General features: G+C 42.9%; 1 protein-coding gene across 4 annotated transcripts in view; it reads right to left on the bottom strand.

Moving 5' to 3' along the window:
- Nucleotides 1-27,221, bottom strand: part of HEPHL1 (hephaestin like 1) — a 59,335-nt gene extending 32,114 nt beyond the window's left edge. The window contains exons 1-6 of one of the 4 annotated variants that reach the window (XR_012900753.1): nucleotides 26,946-27,221; nucleotides 20,114-20,358; nucleotides 9,392-9,604; nucleotides 8,307-8,486; nucleotides 6,323-6,577; nucleotides 3,901-4,069 (exon numbers count right to left, since the gene is read on the bottom strand). Coding sequence is in view for 3 of the 4 variants with exons in the window: in XM_075919361.1 (XP_075775476.1) it covers nucleotides 3,901-4,069; nucleotides 6,323-6,577; nucleotides 8,307-8,486; nucleotides 9,392-9,604; nucleotides 20,114-20,358; nucleotides 26,946-27,115 (1,232 nt within the window). In the remaining variant the exon portion in view is untranslated. The remainder of the gene's footprint in view (nucleotides 1-3,900; nucleotides 4,070-6,322; nucleotides 6,578-8,306; nucleotides 8,487-9,391; nucleotides 9,605-20,113; nucleotides 20,359-26,945) is intronic. The other 3 variants (XM_075919361.1, XM_075919360.1, XM_075919362.1) reach the window with 3 other exon arrangements.
- Nucleotides 27,222-27,798: the final 577 nt, after the last annotated feature.

Below are 27,798 nucleotides of genomic sequence, written 5' to 3'. Positions count from 1 at the left end.
GTCGCATTCCCGGGGGCGGTGCTGCGCTCCCAGGGCCCGAAACGCATGAATGGCCGGGCCGGCCCTGACTATCATAGACCTAGCCAGTGCCCCAGAGAGTGGTATTATCACCTCTCACAACTTGCATGCTATACATGTTTATGCAACCTACAATTGCATTTCCTTTTTAATTGTTTTTAGTTTTAGTTTCTGCAATAGCGTCATATTGCTGATTTGTGTTGAGGTTGTGATCCATCACCATTCCAAGATCCTTCTCAGAAGCGCTGCTGCAAATTGGTGCTTTTGTTTTTTCTTTCCCTCAGTGAAGCACCTTACATTTGTCTTTCTTAAATTTCATTGTATTGTTGACAGCCCAGTTTTGCAATTTATCAAGATCCCTCTGAGTTTCAGTTCTATTCTCCAAAGTGTTAGCAATCCCCTTAGCTTTGTGTCATCTGCAAATTTAATCAGTATGCTCCCTATTCCACATCCAGGTCATTAATAAAGATGTTAAAGAGCAGCCCCAGAACAGATCTGCGGGGAACATTACTTGGGACCTTCTTCCAACCAACATGGTTCCATTAATAGTTACTCTTTGTTTGTGGTTGTTTAACCAGTTATATATCCATGTAATGGTAGTTCTGCTGAGCCTGCAGTTCTCCAAGTTACTTATCAGAATGACATGTGGGGCTGTGCCAAAAGCCTTACTAACCCACATTCCTCCTATCCACAAAACTAGCTACCCTGTCAAAGAAAGAAACCAACCTGGTTTGGCATGATTTGCTCTTAGTAAAATCATGTTGGCTGCTAGTGATTACCCCTTCATGCTCCAGGTATTCACAAATTGAATGTTTTATGCATTGCTCTAAGAGCTTTCAAGGTATTGAAGTTGAGTGATCCAGCTCCTCCTTCTCCCTCTTTTTTAAAGATAGGCATTTATATTAACTCTTCCTCAGTCTTCCAGGACCTTTCCTGTTATCCATTAATTTGAAAATATTGTCAGTGGCTCCAAGATTCCTACAGTATCCTTGTCTAACTAGCATGCAGCCCTGCTGACTTATTTTGATCTGCATCCTTTCCCTTATTTTGTCTATGATAATCTGCTAGCTGTCCAGTCATATTATTTTTGTGAGAAGACTGAAACATTGAGCAGCTCTGCCTTCCTTCATCTTCTGTTACCTGCTGACAATCTCTATTGATCAGCTGATCCATACCATCCTTGATTTTTCTTTTTGGCTGATGTATTTGCCCATTGTCTCTAGCATTCCTTGCCAGCCGTAACTCATTCTTTGCCTTGGCTTTACTGATTTTGTCCCTATATGTTTACGCTATTCCCATGTATACTTCTTTGATATATCCTACCTTTCATTGCCTTATCCTTTCTCTGCATTGGAGTAGCTTGAAGCTGGCCTCTGCTGTTATACCTTTAACTCCTTTTTCTTCCTAGTTGGGCTTTTCATAGGCTGCCTACAATTTCTCTGAGGTCCATCTTTCCAAAGTCCAGTGTCCATGTTTTGTTGTTTTCATGTTGTCCTTCCACAGGATCTTGAATTTTACCAAATCATGATAGTTTTCTCCCAAGTTTCTGACCACTTTCACATTCACCACTAATAAATAATCCCTGTTGTTCAAAACCAGATCCAAAATGGTTAATTGTTTCCTCAACTTTTTGAATGGGAAAGTTGTCCTTGACATATGTGAAGAATTTGCAGTAGATGTTACAATTTGCTGAAATTGTTTTCCAAAAGGTATCGGAGAAGTTAAAATCTCCCAAAATTTCCAAAAGGTATCAGAGAAATTAATACTGGCTTGTGTGTGTTAGCTAATCCTGTTACCTGCTGTTAACTCTTCCTCTTCCTGGGTGGCCCATGTCAGCTGCCTCAGGTTCATGGGGCTCAGGCTACCAGGATCTGTCATTGTAGTGTAGACTTTCAGGCCTCGCTTATAGCCCAGGTTGTAGGACCCTGAGATGTGGGAAGATCCTAGAGCTGAATGTCTGCACTGCAGTTAAACAACCCCTTACCCTGAGCCCCATGAGCCCAAGTCTGCTGTCATAGCTGCAGGTCTTTAATTGTAGTCTAGACACACCCTTAAGCACTCCAGCTAGCCTCAGTAATGGCTCACAGCACCTCTTTCTGGGACTGACTATGTCAAATAAAGTTCACACAAACCTCAAGAATCCTTAATCACAAATGAAAAATCCCGAGAGAGTCCCCAACACAGAATACAAATTTATAAGTCCCACCTATCTCTCTCTCTCAGCAGTCACTCGATAACGAGTAGGATGTCTTCCTGTCACCCTCCTATTTGTGGATCCGTAGATGGCTGACCAGCCCAATTCTGGAGCCACAGGTCTTATGGATATTGGCTATTGGCTATGCTGGTGGCTATTGGAAGGATGCAGGGCAGTTTTTGCTGTTCTTTTCTACTTCTCTGCCTCTCCTCATCTGTGCTGCAGTGGGACCTCTCAAATTGCGCCTCCCCCTCACAGATTAAAGCTCTCCACTAGGGACGGTCCTGGGCAAGGTTTTCCCAAAGTGTCGACACTGATGCTGCACTTTTTCATGTCTGCCTTCAACATGTCCTTAAATCGCTTCCTCTGGACCCCAATGCTCCTCTGTCCTTCCTTCAGCTTGGGATCTGTTTTGGGAGGTGCTGATCAGGCATCTGAACCATGTGACCAGTCCAACAAAGTTTTTGGTAAATGATGATAGCGTCAATGCTGGTCATGTTCAACTCTTTCAGGATACCAGTGTTCGTGCACCTGTTCTCCCCAGGGATACCATCTACCCTCATGGATGGGACAATCTCATGTACCATCTATTAAATTCAGCAGAGAACTGCCGCAAAACATGGAGCATTTCCCGTACCTTGGACCTCTCTGCCAAAGTCAACATTGACATGGAAATCCAGCATCGCCTGAGCTGTGCAAGCTCTGCTTTTGCCCACCTGAGGTGAAGGGTCTTTGAGAACCAGGACATCAGTGCCAAGACAAAGCTCCTTGTGTACCGTGCAGTGGTTGTTCCAACACTATTGTATGCATGTGAAACCTGGACAACATGTAAGTGTCACCTGAAGGCGCTTGAACAATATCATCAACATTGCCTCAGGAGAATACTAAATATCCCACCCATCTGGTTGGAGCTTTGGCACTGCTCCCTTACCCTTACTCTCTCTACATGATACTCCTGCTGTTGCCTCCCTGGGATCACCTGATTCAACCCAGGTATGACCCATCCTGTCAAAGTCAGGGCTGGCTTATGCCCAGGTACTCCTGCAATGTGGCTAAGTTGCCCTGTTACAGAAGATAAAACAGGCACTTTAACATCTGATATTTTAGGCACAATCCAGATTAGACAGAGAAATTGCATTTTACTTATCAAAATTTCCTCTGTAGTTTCAAGTGGACACCACCATCTCCATCACCAAATTGCTGCTTCATTTCACCTGGTTACATTTCACAGGTGCATGGAATTTGTATATATATGGGATTTGTAATGCAGCTATTTGACATGAAAGGACCAGTTACATATATTAATATATCTAGAAAACCAAGCTAACAAATTTGTGCTCATTCTATTACATTCAATCTCAAGGCAAAACATAAGTGAGTGGAAATATTAGAAGGCAGGACCTGTGTCATCCTAAGTGTCTGTACAAAATCTAACCCTAATGGCCCTTGATCCTGATTAGAGTCTCTGGGCAGTATCATAATACAACTCATCATTATCATCATCATCAACAACAGATTTTTTTTAAAAGAGTTCACCATTATGGCAGCCTATCACACAACAGCTGAGATTTTCAAAGACACTGGACATCCATTTGAATTAATGCTAATCCAGTGTGCAAATCTGTTAGGTGGATGTGAAAATCCACCTATGCTCTTTAGGTTAAAAATCAGAGTGAAGTGCCACGTACCTGCCAGTGGTATTCAGGGCCTGACCCGTGAACTGATCATAGCCTTCAGGGCCGTAATCCCATAGCACAGCTTCAGCAGCAATAAAATACCGTCTTTCCTGACCAGCCAACAAAGGCTGAGAAACATTTTTATGGCAGGTCTGAACATGATACAGTCCCTTCATGCCAGCTAAAATGCAGAAACAATCCACAAACAGTTCTTTAAAAAGTGCAGATTTCACAATTTCAAGTATGGATGGTGAGTGAGCCCAGGGCCCCATAGAAACTAAGCATCCCCCACCCACTGTAGGGAAAGATCATTCCTCCCCTCAGTGGGCGGTGCTTGGCCCCAGCCTTCGCCAGCCCCAGACAGAGAACGGGGGGAGGGCTGATGGCACAGCCCTGGCCTTGGTGGGGCTGAAGCCCAGGCAACCCATGGAGACTGGAGGAAACATGCTGAAGAGGGGCCAGGGTTGGGGCAGGGGGGAAGTGGGTAGGGCTGGGCTTGCAGTTTGTGACAGCATTGCCTTCCCCTGTCTCTTCTACCCATTGCCCATGATTTCAGGAATTTCTACTGGCGCAAAGCTTCACTAGAGAAAGCTACATGGACTGGGAGAAATTATTTGGATGCCTGGACAAAATGTGTATGTTTGAAGAGTTACCCAGGTTAGATGGGATCCAAGGGTATGTCTACACTACCCCCCTAGTTCGAACTAGGGGGGGTAATGTAGTCATACGGAGTTGCAAATGAAGCCAGGGATTTGAATTTCCCGGGCTTCATTTGCATGAAGCCGGCCGGTGCCATTTTTAAATGCCGGCTAGTTCAGACCCCGTGCCGCGCGGCTACACGTGGCACAGACTAGCTAGTTCGGATTAGGCTTCCTATCTGAACTAGCTGTATGCCTCATGGAACAGGCTAAAGCGGCACAGACTAGCTAGTTCGGATTAGGCTTCCTATCTGAACTAGCTGTACGCCTCATGGAACAGGCTAATTAGGAAGCCTAATCTGAACTAGCTAGTCCGTGCCGCGTGTAGCCGCGCGGCACGGGGTCTGAACTAGCCGGCTTTTAAAAATGGCACCGGCCGGCTTCATGCAAATGAAGCCTGGGAAATTCAAATCCCTGGCTTCATTTGCAACTCCGTATGACTACATTACCCCCCCTAGTTCGAACTAGGGGGGTAGTGTAGACATACCCCAATTCTGCCACCCTTACAGTTTTCAGGATGGCACATTATTTCACAAGTAATACCATTGAAATCAAAGGGACTCCTCATGGAGCAAGGTACTAGTCAAGGTCCAGATCCTCAAAGGTATTTGTGCCCCTTTAATTACATGGATTTCACTAAGGATGGCAGAATCTGGCCTTTAGGATCTGATCCTTTGAGGCCCTGAGCATCTCCTAAAAGGTATGATGCAACCTCACCGCTCACTGACTTCAGTAAGAGTGGGCAGCACCTGGCAAAATCAAGCCTTGTTTGCTTGATACAAAGCTCATAGATGTCAATGGGAATCTCTGGATCAGACTCTGACCCTGAGATTGTAAGTTCTTTGGAACAGGGGCTCTCTCTTATATTGGACAGTCTGTGGCTATGTCTACACTACAATGATGTATCGGAAAAAGGTATGTAAATTGCACTCTACAATTTGCGTACCTTTTTCCGATAGTTTCTTTGGAAGAGACTTTTCTGAAATTTGGCCCGTCAACACTGCGCCAAATTTCGAAAAAGCCACCTCTTTCGGAAGAGCCCTTCTTCCTCGTGGAAGGAGGAAGGCAGGGCTTCCGAAAAAGCGCATCTGCTCTTCCGCAAAAAAAGCGAAAGAGCAGACACATTCTCTGGTGTCCCGGAAGAACCCCGTAATGTAAACATAGCCTGTCCAATGCTGGCACAATAAGACCCACAGTCTGTTAGGTGGGTGTGAGCTCTATACTAAGTTCTTTCATGCAAAAGTCTCTAGAAACCAGCTTTCTAGAAACAGACCGTTTTTATCAGATTTCTTTATACAGAAAAAGTATGAAATGGTTCACCCGACATGACTTTTTTTCCAATGTAAAAATATCAGTTTTCTATAAGACAGTGCAATACAAAGGATACTGCATTCATTGCTCCCCAAAAGTATATATATATAAAGTAATGGTTAAAGTTGGATCTGGCAACCCCTTCTTGTGTGCACCATCTTCAATCACTTGAGTCAGTGATGTCATTTACATTTGCTCATGATTTGGTCCCCTATAGCTTTCTGTCAGTGACTGAAATCAGACTAATGAAATTTATTTCATGAAACAAGTCAGTCTGATCGGTTAGTGAACTGGAAAAATATAGACCCCCCCCCCCCAATCCTGATCCTATTCCTTGAGTTCTCTTTTCTAGTCTGATATCTGTACTATAGAATATCTAACTCAGCATCTTCCCGGAAGGATTTGCCAGATCCATATAACTGTACCTTGTAAATGTTCACTAACTTGACAGGTTAACAGCCACTTCCCAATATTCCCTGCAATCATTTCCACTGTAATGAAGGTCGCTGGAAATAGGTTGACGGTGTCTGCCCTATGGCCTTTGTTAGTGATGGTATGACCATAGAAATATGCAGAGTGGATGTCTATCTCGTTACCCATTCCAATCAAATACCAAGATATGAATTCACCGGCACACATCTCCAAAGTGGGGAGATTTCCAAAAATGTAACCATTAATAGCTAAAAGCAAAACAAAATACAACCCATGAGATACAAAGCACAGATTGCTAGTGACTCTTATTTAAAGAATGTAAAAGCCTGTTCCTTAAAATAAACCTTCAGAATGTCCATGCTGAGTCCATATCCATGTCAGACAGTTAAAACCAACCTCTTTGTACCCTCCCGTTTGTGTGTCTGTATCCATCTCCTCTCTCATTTCGTATATTTAGATTGTAAGCTCTTTGGGGCAAGGATTGTATGTCTGGTTTATGCTTGTGTAGCACCTAGCACAGTGGAATCCTGGTCCATGATTATATGCTATGATAATATGGATATAAATAATTTATACCATATTTAATTGACCTAAAGAGCAGTTCTGAAAGGATGAGTGGTTTCTGCGACTGAAAACCAGCGTGCAAACACTGTGACAATAGTTCCAGATGGGATAGAGGAAAAAAGGGCTTTGCAATTAGATCCCAGGTGTGGGCACCCAGAGACCTGGATTCTGTCACTATTTGTTACAAACTTTCTGGGTGATCTAGGGAAGTCACTCAGGCCAAGTTTTCACTGAAATCTGAAGTTAAGTACTTACATAAATAGCCTGATTTTCAAGTTAATGGACACTGTGGATACGCAGTGCCTCTGAACATCGTAAAATCACGTAAACATAAAGTTGAAAAAGACTGTGAGAGCTCACCTTGTCCAGTGGTCCTCAACATTTCCAGACTACTGTCCCCCTTTCAAGAGTCTGATTAGTCTGCATACTCCCCAATTACACTTCACTTAAAAACTATTTGCTTACAAAATCAGACATAAAAATACAAAAGCCACTGCACACTCGTACTGACCAATTGCTCAGGCTCTTGTTTTTACAGTACAATTATAAAATAAATTGACTGGAATATAAATATTGTATTTACATTTCAGTGTGTCACTTGAGCCTATTTTTCACTCATGAGCCCTGGGCAATTGCCCTGCTTGTCACTCCCTAATGCTGGCCATGCCCTTCCAATCCCCTAAATCTGTCCCATGGCCCCTCTGGGAGCTGCAACCTCCAGGTTGATAAGCACTGATCCCTACATACAGACCTCTGTCTGAGAAGTATGTGATCTAGTCCATGCCCCTGTGCTCAGAAAGGACCAGGTAAACTTTGTCTAATCCATTCTTAAAAGCCTCTAGTGAGGGGGATTCCACCAGTCCATTAACTTCAAAATCTAGCCCTTTATTTAGGTATGTAAATACAGCTTTTGTGCACAGGGGCTCTAGTACCACTGACTGCAATAGTGCAATGTCACATTTATACCAGCTGAGAATATGGCCTATTATTTGTAAAGTACGTTAGAGCCCTGGACACTTGTCACTTCCAGTAGTTCAGCAACAGCACATCTCATAACGCTTTACGAAAGGTCAGGCTCATCATTTCTCTTTTGTAGATGGAGAAACTGAGGCACAAGAGGGTTAAACCATTTGCCAAAGTTCAAAGAGCAAGGCAGTGGCAGAGATGGGCACCAGGAGCCAGGCTTCCTTTCACCAGATCCTGGGCCCTACACGTCATGCTGCTTATAGACTTGAGGGGAGTCTACCAGTACAGTAGGTTAATCATCTGGCCCATCTTTAGTGTATGCTTTAATTTCTTGCCAATTAACAGGGAAAGGAAAGACATCTAAATATTATCAATAAAGTACAACAATATATTACAGACATGAAAACAGTCTAGTTGCTATTGCATGACAAGCTTGTGGCTGCTTACCATGCATCTTATTGCTGTTCTTGAAACCTTCATCCTCTTTGTCAACCGTGGCTGGGTCTGAACAGAAAGCTTTTATATTTGCGTCAATGTACCAGCTGAGATTTTCATCTACAGTGCTGTACATGAGGGCAAAGCCTTTAGCAGCATCGGTGCTTTGTATCAAGGACTCATCTAAACTTCCTAAACCGCAAACAAAAGGGAAAGTACTAAACATAAACTCAGAGTTAGTTAAATGTAAACATGTGTGCTCTCACGGTACGTATTTCCGAAGTGTTTTTTTAAGCTGCAAGACCAATTTCAGCATGATTATTTGAACAACCCTACTAGGAATGTTAATTTAGCTTCAGGTGGGAAGATGTCTAGGTTTCCCTCTGAAAAACTGGTCTAAGGCTCTTGAATGATGCAGGCTGGGTTTGAGATTAGGTTAGCCCCTTCCATAACAAAGCCTCACTCTTCCCCAGGAAGTATAAACATTGCCCCAAGGTAGGTATACATTTGGCATGTAAAATACACAGGCCAAGTTATCATTTCAGAAGTACAGAGCACATTCCATGCACTGAAGATCTGACATGCTTGAGCATATATAAGATATATTCCGTACAAAAGAGCCTGCATTGGACGAACATTAGGGTTTCTAACCAAAGCACTTATAAGTCTGCACAACTTTAACACTGTACCTTGTACAAGAGTCTTTCATGACATGATCACATGCCATTTTTCCACAGAACCACTACCTTGTTCAGTTGGCAGAGTGGGTGGTAGTCTGTGAATGAGGCAGCTGCTTGATAATTATTTTTGTTTTCTATTCTGACGTGATCTCACCATCATGCAATCCCTGCCTTAACCGAGGCAACGATCCTGTGTGGGGATGGGCCAGTCACAAATTACTGCCCTCTGGAGCAAGAGGGAAATAGCAAAGGAATTGTCTCTGATCCATAATTCCTCACCTGGGGTGCTCCTAGAGTGGCACAACTATAAACTGCCCCTTACTATGAGCTATGTATTGACACAATCAAGCCCATAAATGTACACCTGTAAACAAAAACAAAAACTGAGGGTCTTCCTCACTATTTTCAGCTCTGCACCTTTTTTACAAACCAGCAACGGTCCGATTAACCCAGAACTGATATCTCGAGGTGTATCAATGTGCGAATGGTAAATCCAAGTCAGGCAGGTTGGATCTGCCATAGTGGGGGCGTATTCTTTCTTCACTGGCCATGTATATGTATAATTTCCATTAGGAACAACAAAATCATCTTCTTTGCTTTTGCCACTTGTTCCATCTGGGTAGAGGGCTCCTAATGTGTAAAAGAAAAAGGGAACATAAGGCCAAGCATATTGGAAAAATGGGTTATCCCAAATAAGTATGGGATTTCTTCTGTTTGTGGCATTTTTAGAAATAACCTAATAAAATATTTCACAAACAGACCAATGACAGCAGCAATTAAAGTCACAGAATCATTTACAAATCAAGAAGTAATTCTGAGAATATCCTCTAGAATAAAAAGCCACCACAATATTAGTAAGTACAATTTTCAAAAGACAATATGTCCAACAGACTGGTAATATTGATGTATGCCTGATCACTTTTGAGAGGTTGCCACTACAGATCAAAGAGCAGAAGAACAGAGGACAAAAGAAACATATATAATGCAGAAAGATGTATCAAAGAAACAATCTACTTCCATGCTAATTCCATGCGAGTAGCTCTACGTGCTGCTAGCATAAAAATCTGCACAGGCTACCAGAGGCATCTGCGATGGCAGCTCCTAGGAGACAGCAGGACTGGCCCATGTGCCTGGCTCCCATACCAAGACAAATGCATACATTCCCAGGAAGATCCTATTCCTGGACATTTAATTTTGGAGGTATTTCAATCTGGGCTGTAGGTAGGGTTGTCAACAGCCTAATCCCACAAACTCAACATCCTTTTTCCACCCCTTCTCTACCCTTTCCTTGGGCCATCCTTCCTGCCCTCACCTTCTCTAAGGGTACATCTACACTTGCTCCCTAGTTCGAGCTAGGGATGCAAATGTAGGAGACCAAAATTGCTAATGAAGCAGGGATTTAAATATCCCGCACTTCATTAGCATGATCTCGCCGGCGTGTTACTCCGCTCAACAGCTGTTTCATACCAGGAAGTGCGCGCCGGGACACGTTAGTTCAAACCAAACCCCTTGGTTCGAACTAATGTTACTCATCTTTGAGTAACGTTACTCTTTGAGGAGTAACGTTAGTTCAAAGCAAGGGGTTTGGTTTGAACTAACATGTCCCAGTGTGCACTTCCTGGTTCGAAACAGCTGTTGAGTGGAGTAACGCGCCGGCGAGATCATGCTAATGAAGCACAGGATATTTAAATCCCATGTTCATTAGCAATTTCAGTCGCCTACATTTGCATCCCTAGCTCGAACTAGGGAGGAAGTGTAGATATACCCTAAGTCTCCATCCCCACTTCCTCTGTCATTTGTTGTCCCTTGTCATCACTTTCTTTCACCAGAATGGGGCTCTGAGCTGAGACCAACAGGTTTTGACGTGGGATATTGCAATAATTAAATATATGCATTGTGTCCTGTTTAATACTGAGAAAAATACATCATTTCATACACTTGGAATCTCAGAGAACCTTGGAATCTTGAAAAACCCTTACAACTTATATTTCTTGTTTAGAATTTTAATCCTTATTTGATATTTATACAGAATGAGTATCTGTGTCCAAATTAAAACACAAATATTCAGATAATACTGTGACTGGCATTAATAGCAACACTTAGATAGCCTGTGGAAATGAGGAAGATTAATTGGTTCTGAACTGATAGGGAGTGGAGAGGATACTCCACTGAATGACTAAAATGGATGGGGATCAATCTAAGCATACCCCCATAGCCTGTACTAAGAAGTTTAAAATTAGTAATAGCTGACTACAATACTAAACATTTGGATTTACCTATTGAAAGGAATCAGGAGGTGTGGGGGCTAACTGGAAAGCCCACCCTCCTTACCAAATTAATATTGGACAAACCTGTGTCATTGGCAAAAGTCATTTAGCAGGAATCAGTATGGACCATAAGAAGGAAAAAGCATATGAAAGGGGAAGGTAAGAGGTTTGGAGCCCGACGGGCAAAATAGAAGGAATAAGGAAAGCAGTAATACAATCATTGGAAAGTTAAATTAATAGGAATGAGGAAAGTTTTATGAGGGACAAAGCAAGTGATTAAAGGGTATGCGAAGGTGAGAAGTGACTCCATTGGAGAGTGGAAGGAATTAAGCAATTGTCATAATGTGTGAGAAGGAAACCTGATTTGAAAATGATTTCTTGCAGCCTCTTTCAATAATCCAGGCAAAGAAACAATCAAATTTCAACATTTGACAACGGACACTTTTGTTACTGAAAATTAATTGGTTAACTGTATAAAAGAATGAAATCTATACATTCAATCCTTAAGGTTAAATGTACTCTCTAAGAAAACAAATAATTGTTTTAAGAATCCAAGCTCTGGACTTCACTGTTTCTTTGTTCAAGGCTGAATTGATAACACTTTGGGCTTGCTTTCAGATCCAAAGTTGCACGTGAATACAGACTGCCTGACTATTTCACAGAAATATAAAATCCACTGTCCCCTGAAGTAAATTGTCCAAATACAAACAAGATATTCATAAGCGCCTATTTGAAAATTTAATGTTATTATTATTATTAACATTGTGCTAATAAGTAAACCTGTAAAGTTGAATATGATTCTTTTCAGGAAAAGAAAAGCTTTTTGCTTGCTGAAACAGTAACGGGCTAAAGAAAAGCATTATAGCTTCACACATTAAACCTGATCTGTGGTACAAGAGGGAAATTGAGGCATGCCACTTTTAGCTTAATAATTGAACAATGAAGTAATCCACTCAAACCTTCTGAAGCTGGTATGCAAAATAAAAGCATATCATTAGGTAACAACAAGCTGATCAAAACTAACAAAGAACATCTGATAAAAAAAAGGGGTATTTTAAGGTATAATGTGCCACCCTGACAGGGATAGAAATGTTTTCTTTGTCTTTCAGATCATCAGAAAGCGCTGGTGCCAGCTGAAAATCAACTAAAGGAAAAAAAACACCACGGTTCTACTGTCATGACATAAGTTTGTGTTCTGTCCAAGTTTGTGTTTTGTCTTTTGTGTCTTAATTGTGATACATATTGCAAATGTTGTTGTGTGTAGAATATAGTTTTTAATGAAAGAATAATTTGAGTAAAGCAGAAGCATGAATTTCAACAAAACAAAATTAATAACTGGGCCCAATCAATTGGCAATCAATTGGCAACTTTAAAATTTAGTGAAAGGATAATAGTGTGGTAATTGTTTAGGCTAGGAGAATGTTAACACTCTCTCCACTGGTGAACAAAAAAGGAACTAGAAGGAAGCAAGGAGTGCATCACGTGAACAGAAGGACTGGGAGTGGGGTACCAGCCCCCTCCCCACCAGATTGGCTTTGCTTTAATGGCCACACTAAAGAAATATTTAGCTTTTGGAGCCTGACGCCTTAAAAGGCCTGAAGAATACCTGCAAAGAATTATGGAATTACATGGGTTCCCATTAATAATTAAAACATTCTGGAACCATGATGTTCCCCCATACGAGAAACAGTGACTCTAGTCAATGTAACCTCCTTTAAGTCACATATATAGAACAAATACACACTAATTGCTCTGGGGCATACACGGCCTTGGGCCGCCCCTCATTCACACATAATTATTGGCTGTGTCTACACTGGGCCACTTATTCCGGAAAATCAGCCGCTTTTCCGGAATAAGCTGCAAGCTGTCTACACTGGCCCTTGAATTTCCGGAAAAGCAATGATGCTCTACTGTACAAAATCAGCCGCTATTCCGGAAAAACTATTCTGCTCCTGCTCGGGGATAAGTCCTTATTCCGGAACACTGTTCCGGAAAAGGGCCAGTGTAGACAGCCCAGTAGTCTTTTCCGGAAAAGCGCGTCTACATTGGCCACAGACGCTTTTCTGGAAAAAGGGCTTTTCCGGAAAAGCAGCCTGCCAATGTAGACGCTCCTTTTCCGGAAAAACTGAAAACGGAATAGTATTCTGTTTTAAGCAGTTCCGGAAATTCATGCCAGTGTAGACACAGCCATTTTGTTTATTGTAAAAACACGAACACTATGAGGAAAAAAAATTATACACAGTCCTATGAGTTAAAGTTTGTATGGAATATTGTGGGAAAGAAGGTAAACATTAACATCAGGTCACTGAAGTTAGATCTACTGACTCCCACTGGGGCTTACCACTTAAAGCCCAAACAAAGGTAACCCCTGAGGCTTGGCTATCATTTGTAAAACAATGGTCATTGCTAACTTGCCCTCATTTGAATATCATCGACCAGGTCCACAAGGACAAAATAGAGCTTCCCAATTGCGCATCATGCCCTGAACAGATCCCTGTCCCAGAACCAGGACAACTGTCACTGGTCCTTACCTTCGTGATGTTCCACACTGGTATAGACCAGCTGTGTGCTAGACTGGCTAATCAAATTGGAATGCACCTGATTAGGCAACGACCAGGCTTAGCAGATACCATCGCAGATTGGTTTGGGCCCAACTGGAAACTCAGTCAGCAACACTTATGTCATAGCCCAGAAATTGTATAGAATCCAGGTTGGTAGATGCAGTAATATCCAGTGCCTGTACAGGCCTAGACACCAGCCAAACCAACCAATTGATCCTGAATAGTTTGAAGGATCTGTCCAAATCTTTGTCCAGCTCTGTGTCCATGTCACTAGACCTAACCAGATATTTGGACCAGAGATTAATTGGATTGTTAATTAATGAAACTAAATTAAAGGTATTAGAAGAGCAATGTTGGAGGACAGCTTTGACCACCCAGCCCTTATGGTGGTGAATCCCCATTTCCCCCGTATCTATCCATGGGAGTGGGGAAGTAGAGAATCCATGATGACCCAAAGGCCCACCTGGACAGGCCATAGTATAACTTTTGCTTTTTGGCCCCTCTGGGGATTCCTCACTCACAGTGAGCCAGAATGGTAACCTCCCTGCCTGTACCAAAGCAGGGGCATATAGATAGAGTCGAGGGCATTGCTTATTCTGAAGGTGTGGGAACCTCTCTGTACCCAGGGATTGTTGCACCCACTTTGATAAGGAAATCTTATGTACCTGCCCATATAACATCATGACAAATCTTTCTAGGTTTGATGTGGTTGTCACAGAGAAACAAATGAACATCGAGCTGGTCCAAATAAACGGTACGTACTGGTGTTTGACTACCCAAACAGACCACTTCTTTGAACTAAATGCAAGGTCCTGCCCCTCTATATATCCGTCTGCGTGCATAACGGTCCCTCGCCAGGTGATCCTGACCATTGATGGGACGCGGCTCTACCGCACTCCGGCAGTGATGGGTAACCTAACATGAAATCCTGAGTGGCATGACGGAAGTAAGTACCTAGAGGAGGGTCTGCTGGCGCTGCAGGCAGATTGAGGAGTTGGTGGCCGACTCCCAAAGGCATATCAGGGTTGGCTGTCTGAGGTACACACAGATAGGGAACACTCTGAGGAACTCAACCAGGCAGTAGAGGTCAAATCTATAATCATGGGCAGTGCAATTATTGGCAACGAAATATTTTGGGGATGGATTTGAATAGTGCTTGCCAAATTATGTGGGGAGTTTTGATTTTAACATTTATAATAGTACTGTTGCTGTACTGGTGCTTCCAGAGTAAGTTTTAAAAAAACTCTGAAACTACTGTATTTAACCTGTCGGGTTAAAGAGAACCCTAAAGTCAAGAGAAAGGAACTATAGGAGTAAACTGAGGCAGTCCATGGTATCTTGCTGAGAACTTTCAGCTCAAAAATTTGAGGTCCAAGAATACACAGATCCCTTCACACAGACAAAACAGCTAATTTGACCCTGGTTTTCCTGACAACCACATTCCAAAAGGGCCTCACTTTGATAAGGCCGGTACCAAACAACCAAACAACCGCGCGGGATTGTTTTTCACTGTCTGCTTTATTTTTAGAAAATAAGCTTGGATCCAAAGGAGCGAGTTGGCTTTTAGCTCATAGAATAAATACTCTTATGTCCATCAGTGAAAGATTGCTCTGGAAAGATCCTTACCAAGTTTTGCTAACCACCAACACCGCAGTGAAGTGCCAAGAACTGACTGTTGGCCAATGCTTCTCACTGCAAAAAGACCTCTCCATCTCAAAATGATCCTACCCCGACTTCTGATAAACGTATCTCCCCTTCTGGTCCTGCTTTCCCACCTGTTGGACACCAGAAGAACCAAAATATTACAAGGTGATGTGCTGGTAATGTCTCCCCTGCATAATGCTGAATCATGACTGTTTCAAGAAAGAAGAAAAGTCCGCTCCTCTGACACCGCCAAAGTCCAAAGATTTCTGACTACAAAAGGACATTAAGAACTGACCTTGGTGAAAGAAGCGAAGTATTGTATATTGTCAAGAAGAAACTTGTGGGAATGGTTTGGGTTTCTCCCTTTGATCTGGACTATGTGCTTAAGGACGGGTACCATCAGCATGTACTGCCCTCCCTAATTGGTTTTTAGATGCAATTAACCCTTAAGTTCCAAATACCCTTTAATTGGATTACCTTAGTACCCGACCGATTCAAAAATCTGCTTTCACTCTTACCAGAGGTCCAGAAAATCTCTGAATTGCAAGGTCAAATTTATGTACCCCAAAATAGATATCAAATTAAGAAGCATGCTTTCCATTTAATCCATAGCACATTCTCTTTTGTGTACTAATTATGATATGTTGTGTTATGTTACTAAAATTATAGAACAGCCCCATCATAGAATTATATTGGGGATATTAATGATTATATTGCTTTTGCTTATTTTAGGCATATTTGATTGTTGTTGTAAAAGATGTAGTAATAGAAATAGCTTTTATGTTTGTACCAATTATGAAATGTGTAATGAAAATAAAGGTTTAGAAAGGTAGTTGTGCCGTAAGCACAAAAGGGGGGACTGTGAAAGCAGGAAAAGAGAATAAGGGAATTTGTGTGCAGCCATCTCGGTCTTGGTAGCAAAAGAGCAAGAGTCAGGGTAAGTTTGTGGCCTGACAACGCAAGAGCTGTAATAACATGTTGCCTCTGCCTCTCGCCTCGAACGGAGATAAGGATAGAATGCTGTCTCTGGCAGGGACCTTGAGATAAGGAGCATCTGGGTGGAACTAAAATAACTGTTAGCCATTGGTGTTTGTAATGGGAAGGAGACTAATTGTTTAATGTTATTATATGGAACTGACAGTATATAAATTGCTTCATAATTGCTTGTATTTGAAGATCTGCATGGGAAGGGGGGGGCTTCCCCCCCCCATCCAAATCAGTTTTTCCCTTTCTGCAGCTCGTAATAAAACTGCCTCTGGCTACTTGTGGCTTACAAATGCAGAGTGAGGACAATGTTTTCTTCCACAGAGGGCATATCCTCAGTTGATATAGCTCATTTTAGCTCCCTTGCCTTAACTGGCACAACTCAACTAAAGACAAAAGAGCTACACTGATTTACACCTTTGCCTGTATAGTGAGTGTTTTAAGCAACAAAATGAGAAGAACACAAACTCTAGGTGGTAGAGATGTAGCCGTGTTAGTCTGGGGTAGCTGAAGCAAAATGCAGGACGATGTAGCACTTTAAAGACTAACAAGATGGTTTATTAGATGATGAGCTTTCGTGGGCCAGACCCACTTCCTCAGATCAAAAAAAAAAAAAAAAAAAACCAAACTCTAGGTGAAATCCTGGCACCACTGAAGGCAATGGCAAAGCTTCCATTGACTTCCGCTGGACCAGGAGTTCCTCTAGAAGTCCTACCCGCACATTAACTTTTAGAAATAAAAATATCTGATACTAAAAATTAAGATGTGAGGCTGGGGTAGGGGCTTGAGTTGGCACTGGAGTACACACAGCACTTCTCCTAAGTGTCCAGCTGTAATTCAAACTCAAATTATTGAGCTTAGTGCAGAAATCACTGTGAGAGATATTTTATGGTGTGTGTTAGGCAGGAAGTCAGACTAGAGATTGTAATTGTCCTTGCTGGCCTTACAATTGGTGAAAATGTTGATGATGGAGTTGAGGGGAAAATGCACACAATATCTCACTTTGCATTCAAATCAATATTTCTCCTTGTGCAAATGACATCTAGTATTGTAGCCCCACTAAGGACTATAGAAACCTAGTCATTTGCCCATGGAAGTTGTGTATACGTGGAGAAGACACATCAGTGGAGCCAAGACGTCTCATATGGATTAGAGAGGAAAATTTAGACTGTCTTATATTTTTACTAAAAAAAGCAAACAACCCAAGAAGAAGCTAATTTTCCTAAAAATGAAAGATATAAGAAATGAGAATGTCCCTTTTTAAAGATAATGGTTAATGATATTGATCAGTTTATTAGGAACTGATACAAAGTTCGTTAAGGTCAATGGAAAGAATCCCATTCACTTCAATCAGCTTGGATCAGGCCCTCATCCAATTTGTTCACCACAAAAGGAAGGGGATAGAAAAAGAGAAATGAGGAAGAACAGAACATAAGTATTTATTATTAGAAGATTTACCTGGCATTGCTTGGGTCCTTAACTCAATTAATTTTTGGTTTTGGAAAAATAAAATGAAAATATATTTGCTTCATTTAAATCAGGGGTACGGAACCTTTTTTGGGTGGGAGGACACTGGCCCACAGAAAAATCAGTCAGGGACCATACACAAGTGAGAAGCAAAATAAATAAATAAATAAATATTCTATATCTATCTATGGGTGTGTCTAGACTACTGAGTTTTGTCGACAAAAGTGGACTTTTGTCGACAAAACTATACCTGCGTCTACACTACCGCTGAGTTCTGTCGACATAACGTCAGAACTCAGCAGTTTTGTCGACGCTGGTAAACCTCATTTTACGAGGCATAACACCTTCTGTCAACAGAGTTCTGTCGACAGAAGGTGTTATTGCCTGTAGGGTTGCATCTAGACTACAGGGTTTTGTCGACAAAGCAGCTTGCTTTGTCGACAGAACTGAATGTGTCTAGACGCTCTATGTCGACAGAAGTTTTGTCGACAGTATCTGTCGACAAAACTTCTGTCGACAAAACCCTGTAGTCTAGACGTACCCTATATATACTCCCCACATTTCCCTCACACACCAGAAGCTACGGGAGCCCAGCCTAGTAGATTTTGTGTGTTCCAGCCCCACAGTGGGGCAGAGGAGAGGGAGCTAGAGTGCCAACGCGGGCTCACCAAAGCTGGGGAAGGCCCTGAGGTTCCCCACCCCTGATTTAAATAATTGCTCTGGGATGGGGATGGGGATGAGGGGTTCAATATGCAGCAGGCTGCCCCTGAGAGACAAGACTACTCCAGCCCTTTCTCACCATAGCTGCTTGGAGCCAGTTGAGACATGCTTTTCCATGGCTGCTGCACCTCCAGTGGGCAAAGCTGGGGGAGGGGTGCATGTCCCCTACTTGGGACAGGATCAGGTTCATCTGCCCATTGCACTCCCCATCCAGAATGAGATATGTAGCAAACTCTGAACTTCTCCCTCACTCCCTGATGAACGGGAACAGCCACCAATATTCCTGTACACCTGTACATATCGGGGGGACAGAAGGGGTGCTTCAGCCAAAGGGTGCCTGGAAGCTGAGAATCTGGGGCAGTGCCAGATGAAGAGAGGCTGCCCCCAGTCAGCCCCAAACCTTAAGCCTAACTTTTCTGGTAATTCTGTCTCTTTTCTGTATAGTTTTATGAGAAACAATTCCATTCCAGGCACAACCTATTTTCCTGGCACAACCAAAGCCTTACCTTAAGTTATGATAAAAGGAAGCTATATCCCGAATACAGTGGTCCTAGATCTTAACCAAGTAGATTGAGTTCTTGAGCAAACAGACAGACAAACAGATAGACAAACTCTCTCAAATATATAGTAGGTTTGTATTAATGTAACACTGGGTATGTCTACACTACCCCGCTAGTTCGAACTAGCGGGGTAATGTATGCATACCGCACTTGCTAATGAAGCCCGGGATTTGAATTTCCCGGGCTTCATTAGCATAAGCGGGGAGCCGCCATTTTTAAATCCCCGCTGCTTCGAACCCCGTGTAGCGCGGCTACACGGGGCTCGAACTAGGTAGTTCGGACTAGGGTCCTATTCCGAACTACCGTTACTCCTCGTGAAACGAGGTGTACCGGTAGTTCGGAATAGGCACCCTAGTCCGAACTACCTAGTTCGAGCCCCGTGTAGCCGCGCTACACGGGGTTCGAAGCAGCGGGGATTTAAAAATGGCGGCTCCCCGCTTATGCTAATGAAGCCCGGGAAATTCAAATCCCGGGCTTCATTAGCAAGTGCGGTATGCATACATTACCCTCCTAGTTCGAACTAGGAGGGTAGTGTAGACATACCCACTTAGAAGTCTCAGTCATGGATCATTGTGCTAGGCACTATATAGGCACTATATAAACACAGAACAATACGACTGTCCCTGCTGCAAAGAGATTGCAATTTAACCATAAGAAATGAGCAACTGGATATAGACAGATGAGGAGTACAAGAGAAACAAGGAGACAATATTGCCGAAATAAACAAGAGAAATAACTGGGTGGGACAAGTGGATGAATAATATGATGGTGGCAACAATCAGGTTAGTGCCACAGGTTTTTTGGTGTGGGGTGGGGGTTGCTTAGGAGGACATCAGCTAAATAGAAAAGAGAAGTGAAAGAGAATGAAGAGGACAAGGCAAGAGAAGAAAGGACAGAAGGGGCAGGTGTAGAGTGAAGCTGAAAACTGGTTTTTACCTTCAGAATCTTTGTCATAGAAGAGGCCATGTGGATGCAGAGAATATGGACGGGAAGCAAAGTTCTTTAAGTGAACAAGAAAGATATCCTCCTCTTGAGCCTTCATGACTGGCCCCAGGAACCCCAGCCAGGATGGCTTGGGGACCTCCTGCGTGTAGGTGGCATCTGTGAACTGTTTGTAAACTGCTTTCTTGTAAATACGTCCTATCCTGTTGGCTCCTCTCTTCACAAACTCACTTGCATGTCTAGAGCATGGAGGGAAAACTAGTTTAAAGACAGAAATACTCTTTTTTTAAAGTTACGCAAAGGTTGATGCTTACTACTCATGCAACAGGACAAGTCACAGAACTACTCAACCTGAATAAAGGCTGAAAAGTCAGGTCCCGCACTATACTGTCAAAAGCATAGGCACCAACTTTCCCTATAGCTGGGAGATGCTCAACTCTTCTCCTCTGCACCGCCAACCTGCCTCATTCCTCCCCTACCCCAAGCCTCTGCTTACCCATCCCTGCTCCTCCTCCTCCCTCCTTCAGTTTCCTGAATGCTGTGAATCAATTGTTTGCAATACTCCAGAACAGTGCAGAAGTTCTGAGAGGGTGGGGTTGGTCAGCAGGGCCCTCAACAGGCAAGAGGCACAGGGAGAGAGTAGCAAAGGGGGAGCTTGGCTCCTAGTGAGTGCTGAGCACCCGTTATTTTTTCCTTGTCTGGCTTTTCCATCATTGTACCTGAGTGTTAGCAATGGGCATTACCCAATGTAGCTTAGTTGAAGTACAGATAATCAATATTCCTTACTTAAGATACAAACATGCTACATGCATCCAAACAGGATATCATTTTCAGTAAATCATAACCTTTCCATGGGTGGTGTTGCATAAAGTATATCTTAGTTATGCCATATTCATATTCCACTAATATATCTGTGAAGACTATGGAGGTGTTAAAATGCATTTTGTTCATATGATATATCTTGCCATATGATTTAGGTTGGTCTGTATAACTGATCTGTCTTCATAAGTATTTATTACTCCACCAATTTTTGTGTCACCTGCCAATTTTACAATAATTATATTTTCTTTTAGATCATTGATAAAGATATTGAATGGCCCTGGGCCAATTACAGATCCCAGCAGGTCTCCACTATATCCCTATTCACAGTTATTTTTGTGATCTATCAGTTGATTGACTTTCATGTAATACAGGCTGCATAGATTTTGTCTAGCGCAAATACAATGAATAGTGTATAGTGTAGAATGTCATGTTGCACTAAGTCAAATGTAGGATCTAAAACAGGGGTGGGCAATAATTTTTTACTGGTGGCCACTTCAGAAATTTTTTAAGTGGCTCTGGGCCGCACCAGAAGGGGCAGAGCCTCAGACAGAAGGTGTGGGACCAGGATACTTTCCTGCTTCCCCTAGCAGTGGGAGGAGACTTCGCGCGCTCCTCTTTCTGCCCCTAGGCCAATCAGGGTTTGGGGGAAGGGGAGCACATGAAGTCTCCTCCTGCCCGGCCAGGTGTGTGTGGTGCTTCTAAGCTCCACATGCTCCTTGCAGGGTGGGGGCAGGACAGAGGAAACTTTGTGCGCATCCCCTCTCCCTCAAGCACTGATTGGCCTGGGGGCAACGGCCCTGTGGGGCTGGAATGGCCTCCCACCTCAGTTAGCTGGTTAAAATTAACATTTAAGCAGTTAACTAATTAAATGGGATTTTACATCCCTAATAGGGACCAACTGTTAATTCACAGTGAAACAACTGAACCAATGTGTTAAACAGGCTTTTGCAATGGGGAAAAAAATCTGTGGATGTCAATAATTAAAAATTGGAAGCAGGCCTCCTCAGAGGTCCAGAGAGGTCCCTAGCCATAGTAAAAATAAAGAATGATAACACATGAAAACAAAATAAGGCACCAAGACAAGAGTGAGACATAATTTGAATATTTGTATTTAACAAATACTTTTCTAGGCCAAAAAATAACAAGTGTCTAAATTTGAGGCCTCAAGCCAAATAATCCTCCTTCCTCCACGCCCTTCCTGACTGGAAGTGAAATCCTACTAAAGAAAATAGAAATGAGCATACATTCTTGCAAATTTTACACTGCAAACGTATATTGAGGCAGGCCAAAAGGAAACTGAAGTACAACTAAGAAAAGTTTCAAAACCTAACACCATTTTTTTTTCAAGTACATCAGAGAAGGAGGCCTGCCAAACAATCGGTGGGGCCACTGGACAATCAAGGCACCAATGGAACACTGAAGAAAGACAAGGCTATCACAGAGGAACTAAATGAATTTTTTGCATCAGGTTTCACTGCCGAGAATGTGAGGGGGATTCCCACATCCGAGCCATTCCTTTCAGATGACAAATCGGAGGAACAGTCTCAGATTGAAGTGTCAATAGAGGATGTTTTGGAACAAATTAAGCATTATTAAGTCACCAGGAGCAAATGCTACATACCAAAAGTTCTGAAGGAACTTAGATATGAAACTGCAGAGCTACTAACTGTGGTTCGACATGCATCTGATGAAGTGGGTCTTTCCCCACGAAAGCTTATGCTCTAATACGTCTGTTAGTTTATAAGGTGCCACAGGACTCTTCATCACTTTTGCAGATCTGGACTAACATAGCTACCCCTCTGATACTTAACTGTGGTATGTAAACTGTCACTTAAATCAGCTTCTGCAATGGCTGGAGGACAGCTAATGTAATGTCCATTTTTCTAAAAGGTTCCAAAGGAGATCCTGGCAATTACGGGACAGTAAGCCTAACTTCAGTACCAAGCAAACAGGGTGAAATTGTAGTAAAGAACAGAATTATCAGATCCACAGGTGAACATAACTTGTTGGGGAAGAGTTACATGGCTTGTGTAAAAAAATAATTAGATAAGTTCACGGAGGCTCGGTCCTTCAATAGCTATTAGCGAAGAAGGTCAGGAATGGAACTCCATGCTTTTGAGCATCCCTTAGCCTCTGACTGCCAGATGCTGGGACTGGGTGGCATAGATCACTTGATAATTGCCCTGTTCTTTGAAGTACCTGACATTGGCCAGTGTCAGAAGACAAGATACTGGGCTAGATGGACCTTGGATCTAGTACAATAAGGTAATTATTATATTCTTAGGGCTGTGCTGGATGAGCAAGCCAATGCAGGATTGTTCCCTATATCCTAGTGGTATATTCCCTACATCCTAGCAACATGTTATTGAAAAGTCTTGAGCAATACAAGAAAAGTATTTTTTAAAATGACTATGTGGAAGCCATGTGTAATTTTACAGATAATTACCATAGAAACACCAAAGATGCAATATTAACAAGTGAAAATGAGGACTTCTCAGTTTTTGTTTTACCATGGATAGGATGGTTGAGGAGTGAAAAAATGGCATAACAGTCTATTACCGCTATTTCTGAAAAAAGAGAAATGACTAACAAATGAAGCTGTTCAATTTGTGAAGAATACGTTAAAATTGATCCACAAATTCCCAGAAATCTCTTCATTTTGCAGAATTTTGTAAAACAGTTTGACTGCAAAACTAAACTACACACATCATTTCAAAGGCAAATTCTCTGAAATGTGGAGTCTTTTTCATTTAAAAAATGGCTGACATTTCAGTAAGAAAAAAGTAATAATGCTAAGGCGATAGAACTGAAAATGGCCCAGTGTTCCTGTGAGCATTTTGGGAAAACAGGACGGCTGCATCTAGACTGGAATGATTTTGCGGAAATACTTTTAACGGAAAAGTTTTTCCGTTAAAAGTATTTCTGCAAAAGCGCGTCTAGATTGGCACGGATGCTTTTGCGCAAAAAGTGCTTTTGCACAAAAGCATCCGTGGCCAGTCTAGATGCGATTTTGCGCAAGAAAGCCCTGATCGCCATTTTAGCCATTGGGGCTTTTTTGCGCAAAACAGTTCTTCCCTGTCTACACTGGCCCTCTTGCACAAGTATTCTTGTGCAAGAGGGCTTTTTCCCGAGCAGGAGCGTGAAAGTATTTGCGCAAGAAGCACTGATTTTGTACATTACAAAGTCAGTGCTCTTGCGCAAATTCAAGCATCCAGTGTAGACAGCTGGCAAGTTTTTTGCGCAAAAATCTTGCCAGTCTAGACGCACCCGAACAGTTTTGATTTAGCAACAAAACGTTCAGGTATTGAGTACCTAGAACTGTATTGCAACCATTTCACCCCACTCAGCTAATTGGCATCAAAACTTAAGGAACACAAGGTTGTTTTCTACTACTTTCACAAGAACAGCCAATTGAAATTCCAACCTCCTTTAGAAGCCTACTCCAGAACTTAACTACTTGTATAGCTAGAAAGTTTTTTCCTAATATCTAGGAAGGTGTTCCTGTAGCACCTTAGGGTATGTCTAAACTACATGGCTCCGTCGATGGAGCCATGTAGATTAGTTTACTCGGCAAAGGGAAATAAAGCGGCGATTTAAAATAATTGCCGCTTCATTTAAATCAAAATGGCCACTGCGCTGTGCCAATCAGCTGCTTGCCGGCACAGCGCAGCAGTCTAGACAGGGATCTGCCAACCCCAGAACCCTTCGTCAGCAGATCCTGTAAGCCCTAGACGAAGGGTTCTGGGGTTAGCAGATCCCCGTCTAGACTGCCACGCTGTGCCGACAATCAGCTGATCAACACAGCACAGTGGCCATTTTGATTTAAATGAAGCGGCAATTATTTTAAATCGACGCTTCATTTCCCTTTGCCGAGTAAACTAATCTACATGGCTCCATCGATGGAGCCATGTAGTTTAGACGAACCCTAAGGTGCTACAGGACTACTTGTTGTTTCTAAAGTTACAGAATAACATGTCTACCCCTCTGAGACTCATAGTTCAGGTTTTGTACACCGCTAATAATTTTAAATATTTTTTCATCACGTTACTGACTTATATTCACAATAACCCCCCCCCCCCACCCCCACCAATCCTTTTCAGCAGCAGTGCTACTTCTAGGGTTCCCAGGTGTCTGGTTTTCAACCGGAACACCTGGTTGATAAGGGACCCTAGTGGCTGCTGAATGGTCCATTAAAAGTTCAGTTGTTGGGAGAGCTGGCAGGCTCCTTACCTGGCTTTGCGGGGCTCTCTGGAAGTGGCAATATGTTCCTCAGCTACTAGGCCAAAGGTGGAGAGCTTGCCTAGACCCTTCCCCTGAGGCTCAGGGCTACCCCTTCCCCACTGGTACTTCAGGTCCCTGCCATTCCCCTGTGGGCTGAAGCACACAAAATCTACTAGCCTGAGTCCCCTAGACCAGTGTTTCTTAAACTGTTATGCTTTTTTTTTTTTTTTTTTTTTACAATAACCCCCCGACCCTTTTTTGTGGTCAAAAACTTTTTCCTGCCCCCCCCCCTTTTTTGCTCAACAAAAAATCTTTGGTGTTCCTCATTAAAAAAAATATTGTTTGATGTTCCTCGGTCTTAAAAAGTTTAAGACACACTGCCCTTGATTATGGTGTATGAGGGGAATGTGAGAGTGCTTCTCAGTCAGGAGCCATGTCCAGTGAAGGTTTGGGGTATTTTTTTTTTTTTTGCTTCTCACTTGTGTGTTGCCCCAAAAAAGGGACAGCCACCAGGGCTCTGTGCATTGCCCCCACCACACCCTGAGAGCCAACTCTGCAGTTCCTATTGACTGGGAACCAAACTCTCTCCCACACCCCATCTCACCCCTGAGCCCCCTCCCACACCCAAACTGTCCCCTGGAGCCTGCACCCTGAACTCTCTCCTGTGCCCCAACCTCCTGCACCAGCTTAGAATCCGCTCCCATGCCTTGAACCCCTCAGTCCCAGCCTGGAGCCCCCTCTTACATCAAAAACCCCTCAGCCCAACCCTAGAGCAGGCACTCCTTCCACACCCTAAACCCCTCATTTCTGGCCTCACCCCAGAATCTGCACCCCCATCCCAAACCTGTTCACCTCCCAACCCCAACTCCCTGCCTAAGTCTGAAACCCTCTCCCACACTTCAAACCCTTTGGCCCCAACCCCCCAGCCTGGAGCCCTACTCCTACACCATAAACTCATGCTGAGCCCCACCCCAGAGCCTGCAGCCCCAGTCAATGCCCTCACCCTCTTTTGCATCCCAACCTCCTGCCCTGCCCTGGTGAAAATAAGTAAATGAATGGAGGGGTGAGGGTCAGCAAGCAACAGAGGGAGGGTGGATGGAATGAATGGGAGCAGGCCATGGGGAAGGGGCTGGAAGTGGCGCTGGGACAAAGATGTTTGGTTTTGTGCAATTAGAATATTGGCAATCCTAACTGCCACCTAACTAGTTATTCCACGTTTTGTTGTTGTGCATCTTTCCCCCTTTAGTGCAATTCTTTGCACTTGTCCGTATCGATTTTAAACCAATTTTGCAATGTGTCCAGGGTCATTTTGAATTTCATGGCAAAGCCCAGTATTTTCACTAGTTTACAAAAGCTTCTCAGCAGTTTTCATTGTAGAGCACCTATGCTGAGGTAGCAGTCCTGTGACCTCGTGTGATTCCCCACATGAATCCTTGAAAATCAAAGTTTCAATTAAAAAAAAACTTTTCACACTTTTTGAGATCTATCAAGACCCAAAATTCACCCTGCAATAAATGTCACAAGTATCCAGTTCCTGCTTGTATCAGTAATAAGAGAGAATAAAGCATTTTAGACAACAGCAGAGGCCTAATCCAACTCCCACTCTCCACAGGCTTGAATAGAAGTCATACCCAGCCTTAAATGCATACTGCAGTCACACTATCCAAACTGTTTGTTTTAATTAAAGTCCAGTGACGGCACAAACTTAAGACATTTTAAGACAATACTGGTGACACACGGATTTTTCTCTTGATCTGATTTACCAGAAACCAGAAGGACTTACTCATCTTCTGTGAGGCTTTGTCCTGTAATCAAATTCTTTCCAGTTGGTGCATAGTCCCAGTTCTCCTCCACAATCCCAACATAATAGGTTCTGGTAGCTGCTTCTGCTAACACAAGCAGCCAAAGGAATGTAAGTGCCTGCATGCAGCCACCATATATCACAGAAGGCATTTGTAGGTGTAAATGCAACACAGCACCGATGCAGCAGAGATGGCTCACTCTTACTGCCCCTTAGCTCTCAACAACTTATAAATAAGGAATGGACAAAGCAAAGCTCCTCCTATTCAGCAGTTCGGGGCTGGGATAGACAAGAAAGCTTGTGCAAGCAAAGCAGGCTCAGCGAGGGGGTTGCTATAGCGACAGGACTTTTGCCAGCCCTTCAATGAATGTGTAACTGGCTTATTTATGTTTGCCTTTCAGGCTACAACAAATCAGTGTTTTGGGGAGTTTGGATGTTTGTTAGCCCTTCTTCCTCTTTTACCAGAAAGTGTGGTTTGCAATGTTAGGCCAGGAGTTTTTGGTTCTCATCATAACCACATATTTTTTGTAAAAAAAGTTTTCATCGTTTATTTAGACCTTTCAAGCTAGACCCTTAGACTTTGCTTAGTAGCTTTTAGTCACTAGAAACTACAGTGACCATATAGCAAGTATGAAAAAACAGGACAGGGGGCAACAGATTAATAGGTGCCTATATAAGACAAAACCCCAAACATCAGGACTGTCCCTATCAAATCGGAACAGCTAGTTACCCTACTAGCCACTTTTCAGTTTGGAGAACAATCCTGCACTGGCAGAGAGACTAACAGGATGCATGAATAGACATGATGTATTTCTAATTTCTAGTATTTTCTGAC

The sequence above is a fragment of the Pelodiscus sinensis genome, chromosome 1, assembly GCF_049634645.1.
Source record: "Pelodiscus sinensis isolate JC-2024 chromosome 1, ASM4963464v1, whole genome shotgun sequence".
Taxonomy (NCBI): Eukaryota; Metazoa; Chordata; order Testudines; family Trionychidae; genus Pelodiscus; species Pelodiscus sinensis.
Note: the sequence above shows the minus strand (reverse complement) of the source record. Positions and strands in the feature narration are given on the sequence as shown.